This window comes from Amborella trichopoda, chromosome 2, assembly GCF_054954075.1.
Source record: "Amborella trichopoda isolate Santa Cruz 75 chromosome 2, AtrichopodaSantaCruz75HAP2 v2.0, whole genome shotgun sequence".
NCBI classification, from domain to species: Eukaryota; Viridiplantae; Streptophyta; class Magnoliopsida; order Amborellales; family Amborellaceae; genus Amborella; species Amborella trichopoda.
The window spans coordinates 45,732,712-45,750,679 of record NC_142337.1 but is presented as its reverse complement, the minus strand read 5'-3'; the positions used below and the strand labels follow the sequence as shown (position 1 = coordinate 45,750,679).

Sequence of the window (17,968 nt, the reverse complement as noted above, 5' to 3'; positions counted from 1 at the left end):
CCTCCACTTCTTCTTCATTTTCGTTGGTCTCTTCAATTTCTTTTTTTGTGGAAGACAGGGACTATGTTTGTGCCTGACATAGAAGGGTTTGACATCTACCCCTCGAGAGATTAACCATGGAGGCTAGGATTGCAAGGGTATCTGCGAATCTATTGTTGACCCTTGCCAAATGTTAGAAGGTGATTTCTTTGAAATTTTTAATAAAGCGCCCCACCTTTTCATAGTAGGGAACCAATCTTTGTTCTCATACCTTCCATGCCCCTTGGATTTGACTTATCACATGGAGAGAATCTCCAATAACTAGTAATCTTTTGATTCAAAGTTCCACGGAACTTTTAAGCCCTGTTATTAGGGCTTCATATTCAACTACATTCTTAATGCATTAAGTCTCATGGCAGTAGGAATTAGGATCCTTTCGGGTGAGCATAAGATGATGCCCACTCCTTCCCCATATTCATTTTTTGTACCGTCAAAGTGTAGCTCCCAAGTCGATCCTCTATGTTGAAGAGGTTTTCATCGGGTAGATTAGTATTGATTGGCGTATCACCAGATAGCGCATGTTCCACTAAGTGGCCAGCTATCGCTTGTCCCTTGATTGACTTTTGGATGACATAGTCGATTTCAAACTCACTTAGGAGCATACACCATTTTGCGAGTCATTTGTTGAGGATCAGCTTTTCGATGATAGATTTTAACTGGTCCATCCATGAGATGAGTCTTAAGATGTGTGAGACGCATAATGCCTCAGCTTTTGGTTTGCCCAAATTGAAGCGAGGCAATGCTTTTCAACATCCATGTACCTAGTTTCATAGTCGACCAAGGTCTTACTTAGGTAATAAATGGTTCGTTCCTTTCCTTGGTCATCATATTGCCCCAACATAGCCCTCGTGGTCTTATTTTTCATAGAGAGATATAAGAACAGGGGTTTGTTGGGAACAGGTGGGCTTAATAGCAGTGGATTGGTCAGGTAATGTTTTGTTTGCTCGATTGATTTTTGACACTTTTCATCCCATTCAAACACCATATCTTTTTTCAATAGTTGGTTGAAGGGTTCACATTTATCCACTCATTGCGATATGAAACGCCTTATGGCTTGTATTCTTCCATGTGGGCCTCGTATTTCCCTTATATTTCTGGGAGGTAGCATGTCATGATAGCTCAAATTTTTTACAGGTCTACTTCGATGCCCCTCTGACTGATTGTGAAGCTTAGCAATTTTCCCAGAGAGACTCCAAAAGCACATTTTTGTGGTTAAGCTTGAGTTGATATCTTTTAAGTCCCTCAAATACCAATTTTAAATCGGCTTGATGGTCACCCCTAGTCTTGGACTTTACTAGGATGTCATCCACATAATCCTCCATGTTTATATGCATCATGTCATGGAATATAGCGGTTATTGCCCTTTGGTAGGTTGCTCTAGCATTCTTGAGTCTGATGGGCATGGCTCGATAGCAGTAGGTTCCCCATGGCGTAGAAAGATGATTTTGTCTGGTCTTCCTTAGCCATACGAATTTGGTTATATCCCGAGAAACCATCCATAAATGACAATAACTAGTGTTCAGCAGTATTGTCAACTAGGGTATCTATGTTAAGCAAAGGAAAATCATCTTTAAGACATGCCTTGTTTAGATCTAGAAAGTCAACACACATTTGAATTATGTTGTCCTTCTTGGGGATGACAAGAAGATGGGCCAACCAATCAGGATAGTCAACAGGCACGATGAAGTTTGTCATTAAACGTTTGTCGATTTCCTCTTTGATCTTAAGTTCTAGGTGGGTCTTTAGTTGTTGAGTCTTTTGTTTGATAGGATTTGCCCAACCCCATACGTTGAGTTGATGCTCAACTAAGTCGGGATCTTATCCAAGCATGTCGCTATATGAACAAGCAAAGACATCTCTGTATTCTTTAAGGAAGGCCACCATCTTATCTCGCTCTTTGGGTGACAAGGAACTCACGATTTTGGTTATTTTTAAATCATCCTCATAACTGAGATTGACATCCAAAGTCTCCTTGACAACTCAATGGCCATCGAATTTCTGCTTGACTTGTTTGAGGTGAAAACCTTAGCTCTTCTGGCTCATAATCACTTTTGGTTTTCGGATTTGTTTGATTCTAGATAGAGGGGTCAAGCTTGTCACAAGGGATTTCCATTATAGGACTTTCATATTTGTTTGAAATTTTTATATCTTTAATAACATTTTATTTGATAAAATCTGAATTCTCATTAGATTTGTTAAGGTTTTATCATTTTTAAGATTAGTGGATGAGGTGATAGGAAAAGACGAGGGTACAAGGCACTCCTAGGGATACCCCGCGCCTACCCGTTTTTTGGCACCAGTGTTCGTTGGTGCCGCTGGAAGCCTTCCAGCGCATTAGAGGTCATCAAAGCGGGAGACTAATTCCATCCTTGACCCTCTTGAGAGGTCGGCAGAGTGTGACCCGTATCCAGGGTCATTTTCTGACTACTCAAGGCGAATTGAGTGAGATGATCTTTGACTAGCTTGTGTGTGTGCTCACTTGAAATTGGGATTTCCGAAATACATGTGGAGCCAAAGATATTAAGCAAGAAGGTGATACATGTTTGTCCGGTGTCCAGCAAATGTAAAGTTCCATGAGCAGTTCCGTACGGTAATTGAATGATGTCTCTCATTTATCGGGCTAGAGTACAAGGTTTATGGAATCTGGATTTTGAACACCCACGAAGATAAACTTAATCGGCCCTTTGGGCCTCTCATAGTCTTCCATGAGGGCGTGTGAGGACCCTAACCCTCTTCGGTCATGTTTTTCTTGTTTTGCATTTATAAATTCCATGACTGTCGCGGTTGCCCCTCTTTCTAAGGGTCCTAGGCCATGCCCGATGTGAAAGCCTTGGGTTACAAAGATGTATCAGGCTTCAGGTGACCCGTATTTATATTTCTCATAAAAGAATCGAACTTGCTCAAAGTGTGGAGAGCTGCAAAAATTTTCAGGAGCAGGATTGCCTGTTTCGAGAGTAAGAGTGGGGCAGTAAGTATCATCATATATCACCAAAGGTGCGTCGAAGCTCCCTATGATATTGATGCCTCCTGATGGGTCCAGTTCTAGTAGATTAACAACTTAGGGTTGGTCAACATAAATGTTGACTACCACTTGATCTGTGGGGAACTTGAGACACTGGTGAAGTGTTGAGGCTATGGCCAGATTTTCATGAAGCCAAGGCCGTCCCAAGAGGAGGTTGAAGGAGGAATCTATATCTAAAACATAAAACCTAACTATTTAAGATATTGGTCATACAATAAGAGCTATAGGCATAATTCCCTCGTCCTTTCTCTTACTCCCATAGTAAGCAGTGATGGTGAGCTAAGAAGATTCTAAGTAGGCTAAATCTATACCTATTCTTTCTAGGGTCGTAACTTGACAGATATTGAGGGTTGTCCCATTGTCAAATAGCACCCTCGGGATGCCGTGGCCAGCCACCTAGACGTTGATGTAAAGGACCTGACTATGGTATCGGTCAGTTTCACTATCACTAAAAGTAATGGGCATTGAAGCCGTTAATTGTGTGATCATTCCACTGAGCTATTTGGATCTGTGTTGGGTGGCATGTGTGCTTTTTGGAGCACACTCTCAATTTGGCACCAGTGAATGGGAGAGCTCCTAAGCAAATCTAAGATAAATATGGAAGCAGGGATCCTGTCTAGATGGGTTGAGAGGTCATATGTGCTAGGAGGTCATAGGTGTTGGAGAGACTAGTGGGTTCCCCCTCTTGAGTTGGTTGAGCACTAAAAGTTGGGTTGTTTGTGACCGGTTGTCGTTTAAGGTCAGAATTCCCTATCCTTTCTATAAAGTGTCGGCTCTGAGCCTACTTGGCATGAAATGTCGACCAAGTCTTGTAAGTGAAGTGATAACCCTATCGATAAGGGCATATGAGGGTTTGTCTTTCACTCATGAGTCAATCCCTCGCACGCTCCTTCCAATTGGATTGTTTTGTGAGTGGGATATCCCTCTTCGACTTTAATTACTGCCAAGCTATTGAGAGATGAGCAGTCGCATTGTTCGGCTTCTTCATTATGGGTCATCTCAATGTCCTGAGAATGTGATGTGGGTTCCTGAAGGGAAAACTCCTCCAAGATCTCCAGAGCGACTGTCATTATGATGTCTTGATGTCATGTTTAAGGTTCTAAAGGGATAGAGTCCCCTTGGTCATTTTGAATGATGGTCATCGAGATGTCTCAAAGAGGTTCTTAAGGGATAGTTTCCCTTGAATTATTAGAGTGGCCAGTATTATGCATGGAAAGATGAGTAGAGATGGATCTATGATGTATGGCTCTTCATGGATGGTAAAGACCACGGCCTTTCCCCTTGGATCCGATAGTGGAACTTACGTGGCTTTAGGAGGTGGTGCACTGGGCTGAGGGTCACTAGTCGGTAGTGGGTCGACGTAGATTCCCATCTTTTGATTGGCTTCTTTAACGGGCTCACCAAGTTTCACTACTTTAATGACCCCTCTTTTTATCAAATTTTCAATTAGATGCTTTAGAGTGATGCAATCCTGGGTATTATGTTGATGATGTTGATGCCACTGGCAATATTTTCTTTTATCAGTCATTTCATATGGGAGTGGTAAAGGAGGAGGAAGAATTAAATCTCCTTCCTTCAGAAGTTGTCGAAGTACTTCAGTCAGAGGTTGTTTTAATGGGGTGAAGTGTCTTTGTGACCTGATGGGATGATTGTGTGGTCTATACCGATTGTCCCTGCCCCCCTCCCCCCCCCCCCCCCCCCCCCTTTTTGGTTTCTTTGCTGGTCTTGACCAGCTGGTTGATTCTAATTATTCATATTCGCTTGGTGGAGGATAATCTGGTTTGCATCCCCGACTTGTTGTGGTTTAGCTCGAGGGACGTTTCTCGAGGCTTGGTTAATTTTTTGATTTTCTTCTAGCTTAATACCCGATCATCTGAGATTTAGTTCTCTCGTATAGCATGATTCTTTTTTACATAATGTTGAATGTCAAAGGGACAGTGCCATGGCCGAAGAACGTCTTTCATTGTTGACGTTCTCCAATATCATGTTGGTTTTGGCATGGTCCAATAATGGGCATTCCTTGACCTTTGAGGCCACATCGTTGAACCTATCCACGAAATCAGTGAATGGTTCGTCCGGTCCTTGCTTAAGGGAAACTAGTTCCCCTACCGTGATCGATTGTGGTTTCTTGGTACCGAAGTGGGCGATGAATCTCTTAAACATTTCTCGAGATGAAGCCTTGGGGTAGTCCCTTACGAATTCATTATACCAGGTGATGGCGTCTCCTGTGGGTCTCTTTTACCATTAAAACGATTTCAAAATTCTGGGGATAAGAAGTTCATTGGTAGGTAGTGCTGCACGCATGATTTTCATTTGACCTTCCAGGGATTGATATTTCATGTCCACCTGCGAAGATGAGATACCCAAGGGTTACTTCCTAAAGTGGCAAGTTGATCAGCTAGGTTTAAAGGGGTCTGCTGGTGTAATGGCAGGTATGTTGGTGCCATAGAAGGAGCTTCCCTAGGTTGAGGATTATAAAATTGGTATAATGGTTTGAAGATGGGCCTGCTCGAGACCATCCTCGGATAGGGTTGTGCTTGACCAGGTTGAGAGAGCCCTAGATTAGGTTGGGCCGAGAAGTTGGCTGCTTGTCCTAAGCCTGGATTTCCTATGGTTTGAAGAATAGCTTGAGCTCTCCTAGTTGGGTTAGAGCGGTTGTCTACCACTGGTTGGATTGCTCCTAGAGGAAACTGGGCCAAACTAGGGTTGGTTGCTAATCTTACGCTAGGTTGGGCGACTCTAATAAGAGGTCAATCAGCCCTACGGCTGTTGTGAGCATTAAAGGATCTCGTATCACTACTCCCAACAGAATGCTCTCTACTGGGAGGACAGGGAGCTACTGGTATGAGAGGATCACCTATGCTTAAATCACTAGTTTGACCACTGCTGAAGGCACAGATCTTATCTTATGTCCGACATCATGACAGTGGTAGTACCCCTGCTTGTTGGAGGACCACACGAGGCCTAACTCCTTGGATGTTTAGGGTGCTTCAGTTAGTACAAACCTGATGACCCCTAGAGTCGGACTGGTGACTTAATTGTTCTCCGGACTGATGACTAAGTGACCTAACAATGGGCCCAAGCAAAGGGTGCGTCTCATGGTCCCATGGGATAGCTACGCGCTATCTTGATGTACAGCCGGACGACGTACCAGACCTTCGGTATGAGTTGGTGGTCTACTTGGTGTCCAACTCTCATACCACCATACGTGGGTTGTAATACATCTCGTTACTTAGGTAAACAAGGTGAGCAAAAAGACACAGGTACCACTAAACCGCTAGTGAGTAAGGCCAGGCTTAGAGTTCCTACCTAAGGTAAAGCCTAGTTTATAAAATGAGGTAAAGTATCAGGGTATACCCAGCTTTGGTCCGCGCCACTCTTATAAATGACCATGGGTCCAAAGTATTGTGGGGTGTTCTTAAAGGCCAATTATATACAGAGGGTGCACTCCCTTTGAGGGCGGCCCACGATCCCAGCTACTCTTCCTCTAGGAACTACGTGCCTACTTCAGAAACATTAAGGCCGGATGCAAGATGTTCGACAAACTGAGTTTAAAAGAAGTTTTACACTTGTGCACTTGGGTGCATAAGTATGAGTGTGGTAAATCAACACACGTGCATATGACAGAGTGTGTTAGTCAATCAAAAGGCTCTCAAACAAAAATGAACACGATGTGCTTAATCACACCATGGGGTGCACTTCGATACGGTGAGCCAGATCAAAGCACAGTGAAGTGAAGGGCTAGGCGCCCTGGCAATGACTGAGTGTGACTTATGTCAACTCCGACACGTTTAGAGTCGAGAGCCCTACTCAGGCCCTAAGATAGGTTTAGGGAAGAAGGTCCCTCAAAAAAAAATAGGGGGTGTCGAGGAGGCACAGAAGGAAGGAAAGCAATAAATCTATGCTACCAACAAAGGGGGGACTGTCTGAGGCAATAGAATCATGGTGCCAATGTCAATGTCACCAAAGATTTGGGGCCTCAAATAATCCCGACTAAGAACCAAGGAAACATAATTCTGACGACATTGTGAATTTCACTTAAGACAGTGCAAACGTCGTCAAAACTATGTTCTCTAAAACTCAGCAAAAAAGGCCGAACAAGCCCACAGCAATCCCGGAAGGACGAAAGGACTCTCTAGAGCCTCAGGGACCTGGCATCATTGGCAATGGCACCAGCGACAATGCCACTGGCTATGGTCTCCATGCTTCCAAAAAGTGCACGAAGGGCGAGTTGAGGCGGGCAAAATTTGTCGAGAGTGGTTTTGACACCTCCCTTGATAATTTTTGTCACCTTCGGACCCCAAAAAGAAACTAAAGCTCGAAACGAGCCAGGATGAGTTTCACGTTGATGGCGGCCTTTCGAAAGAAAAGTTCAAGGGGTCGCTTCTACGGTTGATATGGAAGAGAAGCTTGACAGGCCCCACGGACTATTTATACTCGAAAATAAGGGCAAGGGACTTCGCCCGCCTTAGTTTCAGGTGCAAACAAATCAAAGAGTTGGAAGAGTATGGGTCCCAGCAAATTACACTCCGAGGGAGAATTAGATCTTAAGATCTTATCCCTCTCGGATCGTCGACAAAGCCAGCTTCCTTCCTATTTCAACCTTGAAACTCAACAAGAAGGCCTTTGAAAAGGGCTTTGAGGATAAAAAGAAGCTTTTAAGAAAACAGATTTAGAAAAAGAACAAGGGAGGAAAACCACAAGTAAACAACTAAACTAGGGAGATACATGTAAACAGAGGGATAGAGGAGTAGATGTATACAAATCAATAATAAAAGATGATAAATAAGGCAAAGAAGATAAATACAACAAGAAGAGGATAATATAAGTTAAAATATTGAATAAAATATAAGGGAAATAAACTAGACAACTATAGAAGGAAGAAAGAAAAGAAGGGGAAGTGGAGATAGATGAGATCTAGACTACAAGATCGAAAAAGAGAGAGAGAGAGAGAGAGAGAGAGAGAGAGAGAGCATATCATTAATTAAGGAAAACAACCATAATAAAGAGGAAGAAATAAATGTTTAGTTGAGAAGATGAAGAAGAAGGAAAGATTTATGCCATCAAATGAATAAAAGGGGAAAAGAAATAAGCACAACAAACTAAAAGAAATAAATACACTACCAAATAGGGAAGATAAGAAAGAGACATAAATATAACAAGCCAAAAAACATAAATGCTATGAGAAAAAGGGAACATAACCATGTAATAAAGAAGGTAAAAGAAGAGAAAGAGAATTAAATATAACTAATATATGGGTAATAAATACTACATTAAATGGAAAACAAGAGAACATAAATAGGTCATAAATAGGGGAAAATAAGGAAAATTATATATAAATAACTAAAAATAAAATAAATGCAAGAAACAAATTGAGAGAAAAGAAAATGATACTTTAGGTTGGGCCCCCAGGCCTGACGCCCAGAGTCAGTGCCGATTTAGATCATTTGGTTGCACAATCAATCTCGAGTTTTCGGTTTTTAACGGGACAAGTAAAAATAAGAGGAAGAGGGCTCGGAAGGTCTGATTATCCAGACCGCCTTTGATTTGATAGTGTAGCTTGAAGGGGTTGGTAGCTTAGTTTTGGGATTGGCTTTGGATGGAATGGGGATTCCTCAAGTGGGCCCACCTTGGGGCTTTCTCACAACCACAAGCTTGAGCTTAAGATCAAAGTGTTTTGAGCATGGACTAATCTCAAGATCGAAGGAACTTGGGCATAGCCTCGGCTAAAAAATTATCAAGATTCCATACCTTAAGCCTGAGGCAAAAGAGCCTATTTATAAGTAAAATGGACCCATGACCGCTTGTAGGTCAGTTTTGTGAGATTTTCGGACTATCAGAGTTTTGGCGAAATTTGGAGTTGCGATGGCGCTAGTGGAATGGTGCCATGTCATTAATGCAACAATAACGACAGTCAACAAAAATTAATTTCTCATTAATGCGGCCGATACGACCCTATCAGTGTCTGGCACCATTGGCAATGGCACCGGCGATGTTCTAACTGCCTTCAAATCTGGTTTCTGACACGTGTCAGATTTTGGTGACTCTGGTTTGTATCTGATGAACCAATCACAGCTTGAAGCTATTCCGAGTGATGCTGACGACATTTGTAGTTTTGCCAAATATCAGCTACCACGTCATCTAGGCTTACTTTCATCAATTCATCGTCCAATAGAAATTCGACTACCATGGGCGGTATTAACTTCTGACATGTCGGTAAGGGCTTGCAATGTCGACACGTATGGACTGACATGTCAGCTTGTCATCTCATATTGGTCAAGTTGTTTCCCACCTGGTGGAGGTCTGGCGCTATTTGGAATGGAGCTAGCGGAATTGCCAGTACCGCAGACTTCTGTTCATTCTAGAGTTCATGGGGGGACCTAGAGCTGGGCGTTGTTTGTACTAACGCTGGCGCCATTAGGAATGGCATCAGGTTTCTTCCCTTCCTGGTCATTTGTTCCCTGATTGAGGTGCCTTTGTGCGTTGCGCTTTGGTGGCTATTGGGGGGCAACATCATAACCTTTCTTTTTGAAGTGCTTCAAAGTAAGGTAATTGTGAGTCTGTCTTGCCTTGTCTCACCTCTTGGTACCTTTGGTCCCACTGGGGCAATATTGGTTTGATGGAGGCTAAGTTTACCTAAAAGGGTTCTGGTGGTGTGAATATTTTAAAATATCCGGGTGCTCTGCCTAGGACATTTCAACCTATCCATAATTTCTCTAGTCGAGATCGGGGTGTTTTTAAGTTGTTAGATGTTTGGGGTGATATTAAGCTGAATGTAAAAATATGTACATAAAACAACTCAAGAGGAACTTCAAACAACATTTTGATAGGGTATATCAGTGCACAGAGCGCTTCTTTATTATATCTTCGTCAAGCAGTTCCAAGATACCCGTGGACACCTTGTTAATTACATTCACTATCCCATATATTGGAGAAAAAAAAAACCTTTGTTTAATTGATTATAAATGGATTCACTACAAGATACTTCCTTTGCATACCAAAGGGTCATCTATAATCTCACTAGCATTTGTGTTTCTCTGTTATGCCTTTTTTGCATATACTGGACGGCTCGCTTGCTTATTTTCTTGTGGTCTATCTATAACCACTGAACGCTTTTGTTTAACAGTTGCGATCACGTATGACAGTTGTGGTAGAATGCATAGATTGTCCTCTTGGCCTTGCACGATCAGCACGTCCTTGAGTGGGCTCTGAAGTGTTCATCCAGTCTTGAATTTGTGTTGTCATACTTTCTTTAGTACGACATTCTACAAGAAAATAATGTTTCCATCAGGGAGTCACTTGAGGAAAGGCGCTCATATTTTTTATTTACCCCCCCAACAGGTATAAAGTTTCATCCAAAACATGTTCGCATTCTTCCAAAGTAAAGGGACAATGTATTTTGTCAATAACGAATCTCAATATGAGTAAAGGGATGGTATATTTTGTCAATAACAAATCTCAATATGAGTAAAGGGATAGTATGTTTTATATGCACCGGAGCATATAAGAATAATCATCTTGGATAATAATTTGTTTTGAGCATGCACCGGAGCACAATGGGATAGAGAGTGAATCCACCGGAGTGTCTTGTAAAGGTTGTGAATTAGAGGTCAATGACGCTGTCATTTATATATGTTATCCCTAGCTTTTTTTAAAAAATGCCAAAGTATTGAACTCAGTTAATGTAATTTTCAACACTTAGTGTGAATCTTGCCCTTATCGTGCTTGGCCTAAGTAAGAAGAAGATTTTCTGAAGAATGTATTTTGACAAAGTTTAGGTTGTGTTAAAGATATACCCAAACAATAGGATGATGCTTAGGACATGTAATTAGTATATCCAAGCTCTTCATATACATTTACAGTTTAGAGCCACAAAGAATTCTTTTTCAATCTACTTGTCTAACCACTTGATGTTCACTAATCTATTTCTTAAGGAAAAACTTGAATGACTTGTGACACCCACACTATTCGAGCTCTCTCGCAACAATGCAGATGTGCAATAATAGAGCATTAATCTTTGAGCTTGAAAAACAAACACTTCATATGTGTGCGTGTCTGTGTGAATTGGGAAACAAAAAGAAAGGCAAATAAATGAAAAAAACACTGGACACGAGATTTATCATGGTTTACCTTTTAGGAGAGAAGAAAACAATACATTAAACAATGGGGTTGCAAGAACTTGATGGAGCAAACTCCTCCTACAAAGCAATATATCTATAAAGGGCTTCTCTCTCTTAGGACTCCCTCCCTCCGCCCCCTTCTCTCTCTCTCTCTCATATAGACACCCATAAACATACACAACATAAGAGGTATTCTACCAAAGAGCCAACAATTTTCCTAGAACCTCACACTATGTTCCTTTACATCCCATCCCTAATGGCGTGCTCAAGAAGTCATTGTCTGTTCCACTACGCAAAATGATAGGGGTCCGAAGCACCTTCACCTACCATCGGTGCCCCTTAAAGGGATGGGACACTCCCATAAGGACGGCATTTCCTTGTAAATCGACTTGGTGCTCACATCCATTCTAGGCATGTTTATCCAATGCATTTTGGTTGGTATGGATCTTCTCTATCTGCGTCAACTTATTCTCAATAGAATTTCAAATCCAGTGGTAATGCACACCATGTGCTTTGTCCTTGAATGAAAGCATGGATTCGTCCTTGAATGGAAGCTTGGATTCTTGCTCAAGTTCATTGTGCTTTGTCCTTGAATGGAAGGTTGGATTCTTGCTCATTGTGCTTTGTCCTTGAATGGAAGCTTGGATTCTTGCTCAAGTGGATAGGGCTTTGATTGTCACAATGGACAACATATCTGTCGTATTTTAAGCCTTACGCAATTTGACAGTAGTAACCTCCAGTGGAAAATATGATCAATGGGAGTAACAAAGATTTATTTTTTTCTAGTTGGTGATAAGGTTCTTATGTTTTTTAAGTTCTGCCAAAAGGGCAGCAATCACATAAATTAGTGGGTTGAAATATGAGAAACATCTCCAGCTCTTGATTATGCATGAAACCAAAGCATAACTCGTAGTCTTAAGCTCGTGAGTTCAAAATAAATTCTAGTGAGATGGCTCATAAAATGGCTGACCATAGTCATATGGATAATAATATGACACGTAGAATCAATTTCATTTATCAACATGTCAAAAGGAGTTGATTTGTAGCCATTCATTTATGATAATTAGCAAATGTCTGATATAGTTTGGAAAAATAACTATCAAAATAACACAGCAATTTCTTCCTGCAAAGAGAAGACATACAGTTGCCGCCATTGCTGGAAGAGTTATATTCGTTGAGCTAAAACGGAAGGGCTTATATTTGCTTTGAGCTAAATTATAGGATAAACAATAGAGCCTTGAATCTCATTAGTCAAAGAAGCCATAGGAAAGGACAAAAACCAGAATTTCTACAGAGCTTAGAGTAATATCTTATTGTAATACCATCCATTCCAAGGCAACCGAGGGTACATTGGGTAACCCAAGGAACCCAAAGCATCTGACCTTATTTAATGAAGAAGTTCTCAGCTTGTTCTCTTCAAGCGTGATAAAGAACGACAAGGTTCATGCTTATAAATGCTCAATGGCTGTGAACACAGGCATTGATGCATAAGATGCGCGTGTAACATTTAAAGATGCTCTCTATACATAAGTAAGATGTCTGGAGATGTAAATTCCCTGTGTGATTGGGCTGGTATCAGTGTTTACTCTCCAGTAGTCACAGAGCATATTATATTTCAAAATGGTTGATACAGAGTAAAAAGAAACAAAAACCCCGAAAACCCTCTCAGATGATCATGTTGTCTGAGTAGCCTGCCACTGAAAGACAGTCACAGTCCAGCGGGATACTTTAAGGGAAGTATAACACATAATTGGGAGGCAGAAGTTTGTAACTTTTTCATGAAAATCGAAGTATTACATTATGACAATAAGTCTGCTCTTAAGGGAAACTTTCACACAGAAGCTACATATTCTATTTAGAATAAGACAATAAAACACCGAATTATTCAAAGCCACAAAAGCAGCAAGGGGCGGTGGTAGAAAAACATAATATCAAAAAATAAATGATACATGTGTAGAGATAATTGAATGGAAAACACAGTATGTATCTTCACAATTTTAGGCAGCCCCCTTGAGTTTCTTTGCAATACCAGCAACATATTTGCCCTGGTGGAAAGCTTGTTGGAGCTCGAGCTCTGATGGCTGCCTCAAACCATCACCTGCAAATGTGCCTGCACCATATGGGCTGCCACCTTTAACCTGTTCCATCTCAAACATGCCAGCTCCAAATGTATATCCAATAGGCACGTAGATCATTCCATGGTGAACCAGCTGAGTTATGGCAGTCAAGCTGCAAATGGAAACAAATAGCCAAACGAAAGCTTCTTATATAGATTCAACCAGTGGTTGTCATGTTAATTGCACAGAAAAGATAAAAAAAAAGACAAAGGTCAATCAAATAATCAAAGGGAACCATAAAATGCATGAGAATGGTAGATTACATAGGAGTTAAGAGCATTTTGGTAATATATTGAAAGAATCATAGGCAGTTGGAACTTATGACATTTACTGAGAAAATACTTGCCTAACCAACAAAAAGTAGATTACATGGGAGGTAAGATCATTTTGGTAATATACTGAAAGAACCATAGGCAGTTGGAACTTTTGACATTTACTGAGAAAATACTCGCCTAACCAAAAAAATTCAGTTATTGGTCAAATAGAGCAATCCAGCAATATTAGTATTTCAAATTATAAAGAGAAGTTACTAGTAGCAGATAGAAAAAATAGAAAAGCCAAGAAATGCCCAGAACTACACACAAAGTCACATCTTTTAGCTCAAAGAACAATCTATCAAAACAACACATACTTTTCTAGTTTCTGTCAAAATAATCTCACAATGTGAAAATGGTTTTCCAAGTCTACATTCTAGAAAACTAGAAGTCGAGCAGAACAACGGGAAAGATTATTATAAATTGCCAAGGTCTCAACCAATATGAATTCAGAACAATTTTGTGACGTACTTGATAAATGAATGTCAAAAACTTTAAGACATTTACTGTCTGAAAAAGTCTACTTTATCAGTACTATAATCAATAAAGCAGGATGCAGGTTGAATGGACAGTGAGTCCCTCATGGGACATTATCTTTTCCTTTACAACTTTCCAACTGCATAATGCAAAACAAAGGTGAGCCAGGGGTAAATGTTTTCTCTTTAAGTGAAAAGGCGATGAACAAGGAGGAAGAAGAAAGTGGAAAGAGAACAAAGAGGCCATGATTTTGGTTACCCATTGAAGATTATTCGCAAGGTAAATGCTAGTTCCCTTTGTAGCACTTGTGGACAAAAAAGTATAAAAACTATTTAAGTATGAGGCTACATACGCAGTTGTCTCCTGCCCGCCACCTTGTGACCCAGTGCTATAGAAGATGCCTGCTGGCTTGCCTGCTAATTGCTGAGATCTCCATAACCCACCAGTTGCATCAAGAAATGCTTTGAATTGGGCAGCCATCATTCCAAATCTTGTCGGGAAACCAAAAATAAGGCCATCGGCTTCTGCGAGCTGATGTGGTTGAATAATTGGAACATCGCTCTTTGGTGGAGCACTCATCTTTCCAAGTACTTCATCTGGTAGTGTTTCAGGTACCTATAGGCATAACGCCAATTCAAATTAACAGCCAAAGATGTGTACAAAGCTTAGCGTCATGCCAAGACTGCACAACAAGGCCTATCCAAGAGCAAAAATGTCTATAAAGTTGGTCCCAAATTTTTCACATTATGGGTTCCACAAATGCTGCTCAGATAGGAAGTTCTAACCTGCCATAGGGTAGCTTCAACTCCTTCCACTGATGAAGCTCCTTTCTTTATCTCTTCAGCCAGTTTCTCAACATGGCCATACATGGAATAGTATCTGTATTATCAAATTCAACATGTTGATCAACACAGTTTCAGAAGTTCTCACATATGTATATAATAAAATCACCATCACATCGGTTAACAATTATGTTTAAGCTGAATATTGTTTCTATCAATGTTTAAGCTGCATATTTTAATTTGAGAGAGATGCTGCCATCATCACCATTTTTCAGAAGAAAAAGGGTATTATGTTCTTCCCAAAGCTGTTAAAACGTAAGTCCTGAACCCATAATCTAGTAAGTCAGGGATGATAGAAGCCAGTAAACCATGTCAAAATGGAAAACATATGAGATAGATCAGGTACCAGCCCTTCAATATAAGGTTATGTAAGTAGAGCATAACACCGTGCATTGGACTACATTAAACTGCCGAGTTGCTGATGTGGAATTGACATGAGGAAGTTTGTCAACAATGTACTTAAAAGAAAAAAGCAAAAAGGAAAAGGAAAATATATAGAAAGAAAAAAGTAAACCGATGAAAATATAAATGTAGTTAAAGGGAATACTCAAGAGGTAACAGATTTGATCGCAGATCTAGAGTATCGTGCAGAGGCCATGGATAATAAGAGTGGTTTTGTCTAACTTCTTAGTTCTTAGATGATAAGTGAGTATTTAGTTGCACAAAATTAGAGAACTCCAGGTGGTATGATCTATTAACATCATGTAATGGATGCATGGATAAAACTTCTGAGCCAGCTGTCACACTTTGTTTTTTCTCTATTAATTATTAATGTCTACATGACAAACCATGAGGGTTGATATTAACAGATTAATTCAGAAAAGCTGCAAACAGCAGCTCTCAGCATGATGAAGTTAGTCCCTGAATGTTTATCATCAATTGCATTTTCCCAATAACTCAACACAGGAACTTGAGATTCTATTCTAGACTTGTCAAAAAATACTCAGGACCATTTTTTTTCTTTAAGATTGAAAAGGATCTGAAACCTAGACAACAATAGTCCGTAGGTAACATTCTGGACATTTATAATAAAATTAATCCTTAGAGTTCAAAGAAAACTAATGATTAAGATAAGCACAAAAAATCGTAACCACCCAAGAATTTACAAACAGTTTCCTATAGAAACAAGTTGCAAAAAATATCAAGTGCAGATCACCATTAAAGCCAAATGTGCAATGTAAAATAGAAACACTACGCTATCAGCTGATGAGATGGTTTCTTCCTGAAAAGAATCTCTGTTTTTGAAAACTTAAATGGTTCATTCAATATTTAATCTACTTTAAAAATCTAGTCCATAGTTTACTGTTACAAACCCAATGGCATAACATAACCACAAAACAGAGCAGATAGAAAGCTTCGAATAAAAGTTGTAAAAATTCTGGTTCATTTATTTATGCACATAAGAAATAGAATTTTAGACATTTATTGCAGGAATCTCCAAAGTCTGCTGGTTGGCAAGCAATCGGAACCAGCTCTTCCACCAGCAAAGCCATTTTCATATTCAAAAAGAAAGTCCTTCATAATGGGTAATCGACGGTTTCCAAGAAAAAAAAGTGCATCTTATCCATTCAAATTAAATAAAGCCACCAGCATGAAACATGTAAAGATAGACCTACTAATAATACTGTCTGCCAAGTGAAATGCATCATTCCTGATAAAGTAATGTAAATCACCAAAGGATTTACTCCCTAAAAATTATCCCAAACAATGCATGCATTTTACTTCCTAATATGATATTCACAAAACAGCATGAAATCATTCATACAGTTCACCCTCCACAGAGCCATCCCATAAAGTTAAGAGTTCTCAAAATCTTAACGTTTTACCTCTGTTGCGCTCCAGATAAAGAATGTCACTTCAGAATGTATTAGAATAATACAGATGAAGAATGTAGGGGAAAATGAATTACACAATTGCCACAGGAAAATTTTAGGCAATGGCCGCAAAAAGGATGTCGGTAAATACAATTTACCAATATATACCCATAAAGTTCTTGCTTGTGGACTATTAATCCGAAAAATATCAATAATTGATATAATTAACGACCCTGTTACAAAAACATTAGTTCAAATAGGAAGGGTAAACAGAACGCCAGCTTACATGACATTGTTAAAGACAGCAGGCAGGGAGATCACATTCATTGGCAAAAGCCAAATTTTTTAACATCACATCAAAATTATAAGTAGAATTTCCCCTTTGGAAAAATGAAAATATCATGTAAAAAAAACCTGCACAAGAAAGGGCACAACTTCTCTGAAAATGGAAAACCAAAATGACGAAAAGAAGTAGAACCAAACATCACAAGACAACACAGAAATTCTAATAATTCAAGCCTATGAATCAAAATCAAATGATCCAGCCCACACTATGAAGAGAGATAATCATGGTAACAATTGTGATAGATCCGTCAAATCAGCAGAGAAATCCCCCAAATGATCACCAAAACCAGGCAATATTCATCCATAATAGCATAGAATGAAGATCGGATTAAATTAACAAAGAAAATCAGCATGAAAAGACTAAACAATAAAAAATAAAAAAAAGGAAAAGGAAAAATAGAAGCATCTTACACAATGTAGACTTTAGTCGCCATTAGAGTAGCTCTCAAGAAAAATCTGGTTCCGCCCTTAGAGAGAGAAGACTGAGAGAAGAGAGAGCTTTTGGGATGTCAAATGGGAGGAAAAAAGGTCGTATTTATATGTCAAAGCAGCCATGAAACCCGGAGCAGTAGCCCACATTTAACGAATCCGTATGAACACTTACTTAATATACAATTTTATTTATTTATTACAATTGGGTTGTTGAGGTCAGTATATCATCATATTTTTATTTATTTTTTGAAAGTTTTTGCTTTTTTTGACTTTTCCTTCCCCTTTGATTGTCGCTTTATTTTGGCAGCTTCATTTGACCTATTCAAAATTCTTCATAATAAATTTTTATTTATAATTTCCTTTGTTTTTAATTCAGCATCTACAGATTCGTTGCTTCTAGACAGCGTTTGACCAGACAGGAATGGACGCGTGAACTAACTGGCGCC

The 17,968-nt window shown here is 39.8% G+C and overlaps 1 protein-coding gene and 1 long non-coding RNA gene across 2 annotated transcripts; both read right to left on the bottom strand.

Moving 5' to 3' along the window:
• Positions 1 to 9,882: 9,882 nt before the first annotated feature.
• Positions 9,883 to 11,339, bottom strand: LOC148783239 (uncharacterized). The gene is made up of 2 exons (XR_016050631.1): positions 11,192 to 11,339; positions 9,883 to 10,326 (listed from the first exon to the last, which is right to left on the bottom strand). It is a non-coding gene; the product is annotated as an uncharacterized LOC148783239 (long non-coding RNA).
• Positions 11,340 to 12,931: 1,592 nt separating this feature from the next.
• On the bottom strand, positions 12,932 to 17,597 carry FQR1 (flavodoxin-like quinone reductase 1). Its single transcript, XM_006851147.4, has 4 exons — positions 17,502 to 17,597; positions 14,875 to 14,968; positions 14,442 to 14,704; positions 12,932 to 13,410 (listed from the first exon to the last, which is right to left on the bottom strand). The coding sequence occupies exons 1-4, from the start codon at positions 17,522 to 17,524 to the stop codon at positions 13,179 to 13,181; spliced, it is 612 nt and encodes a 203-aa protein (XP_006851210.1). The 5' UTR covers positions 17,525 to 17,597; the 3' UTR covers positions 12,932 to 13,178.
• Positions 17,598 to 17,968: the final 371 nt, after the last annotated feature.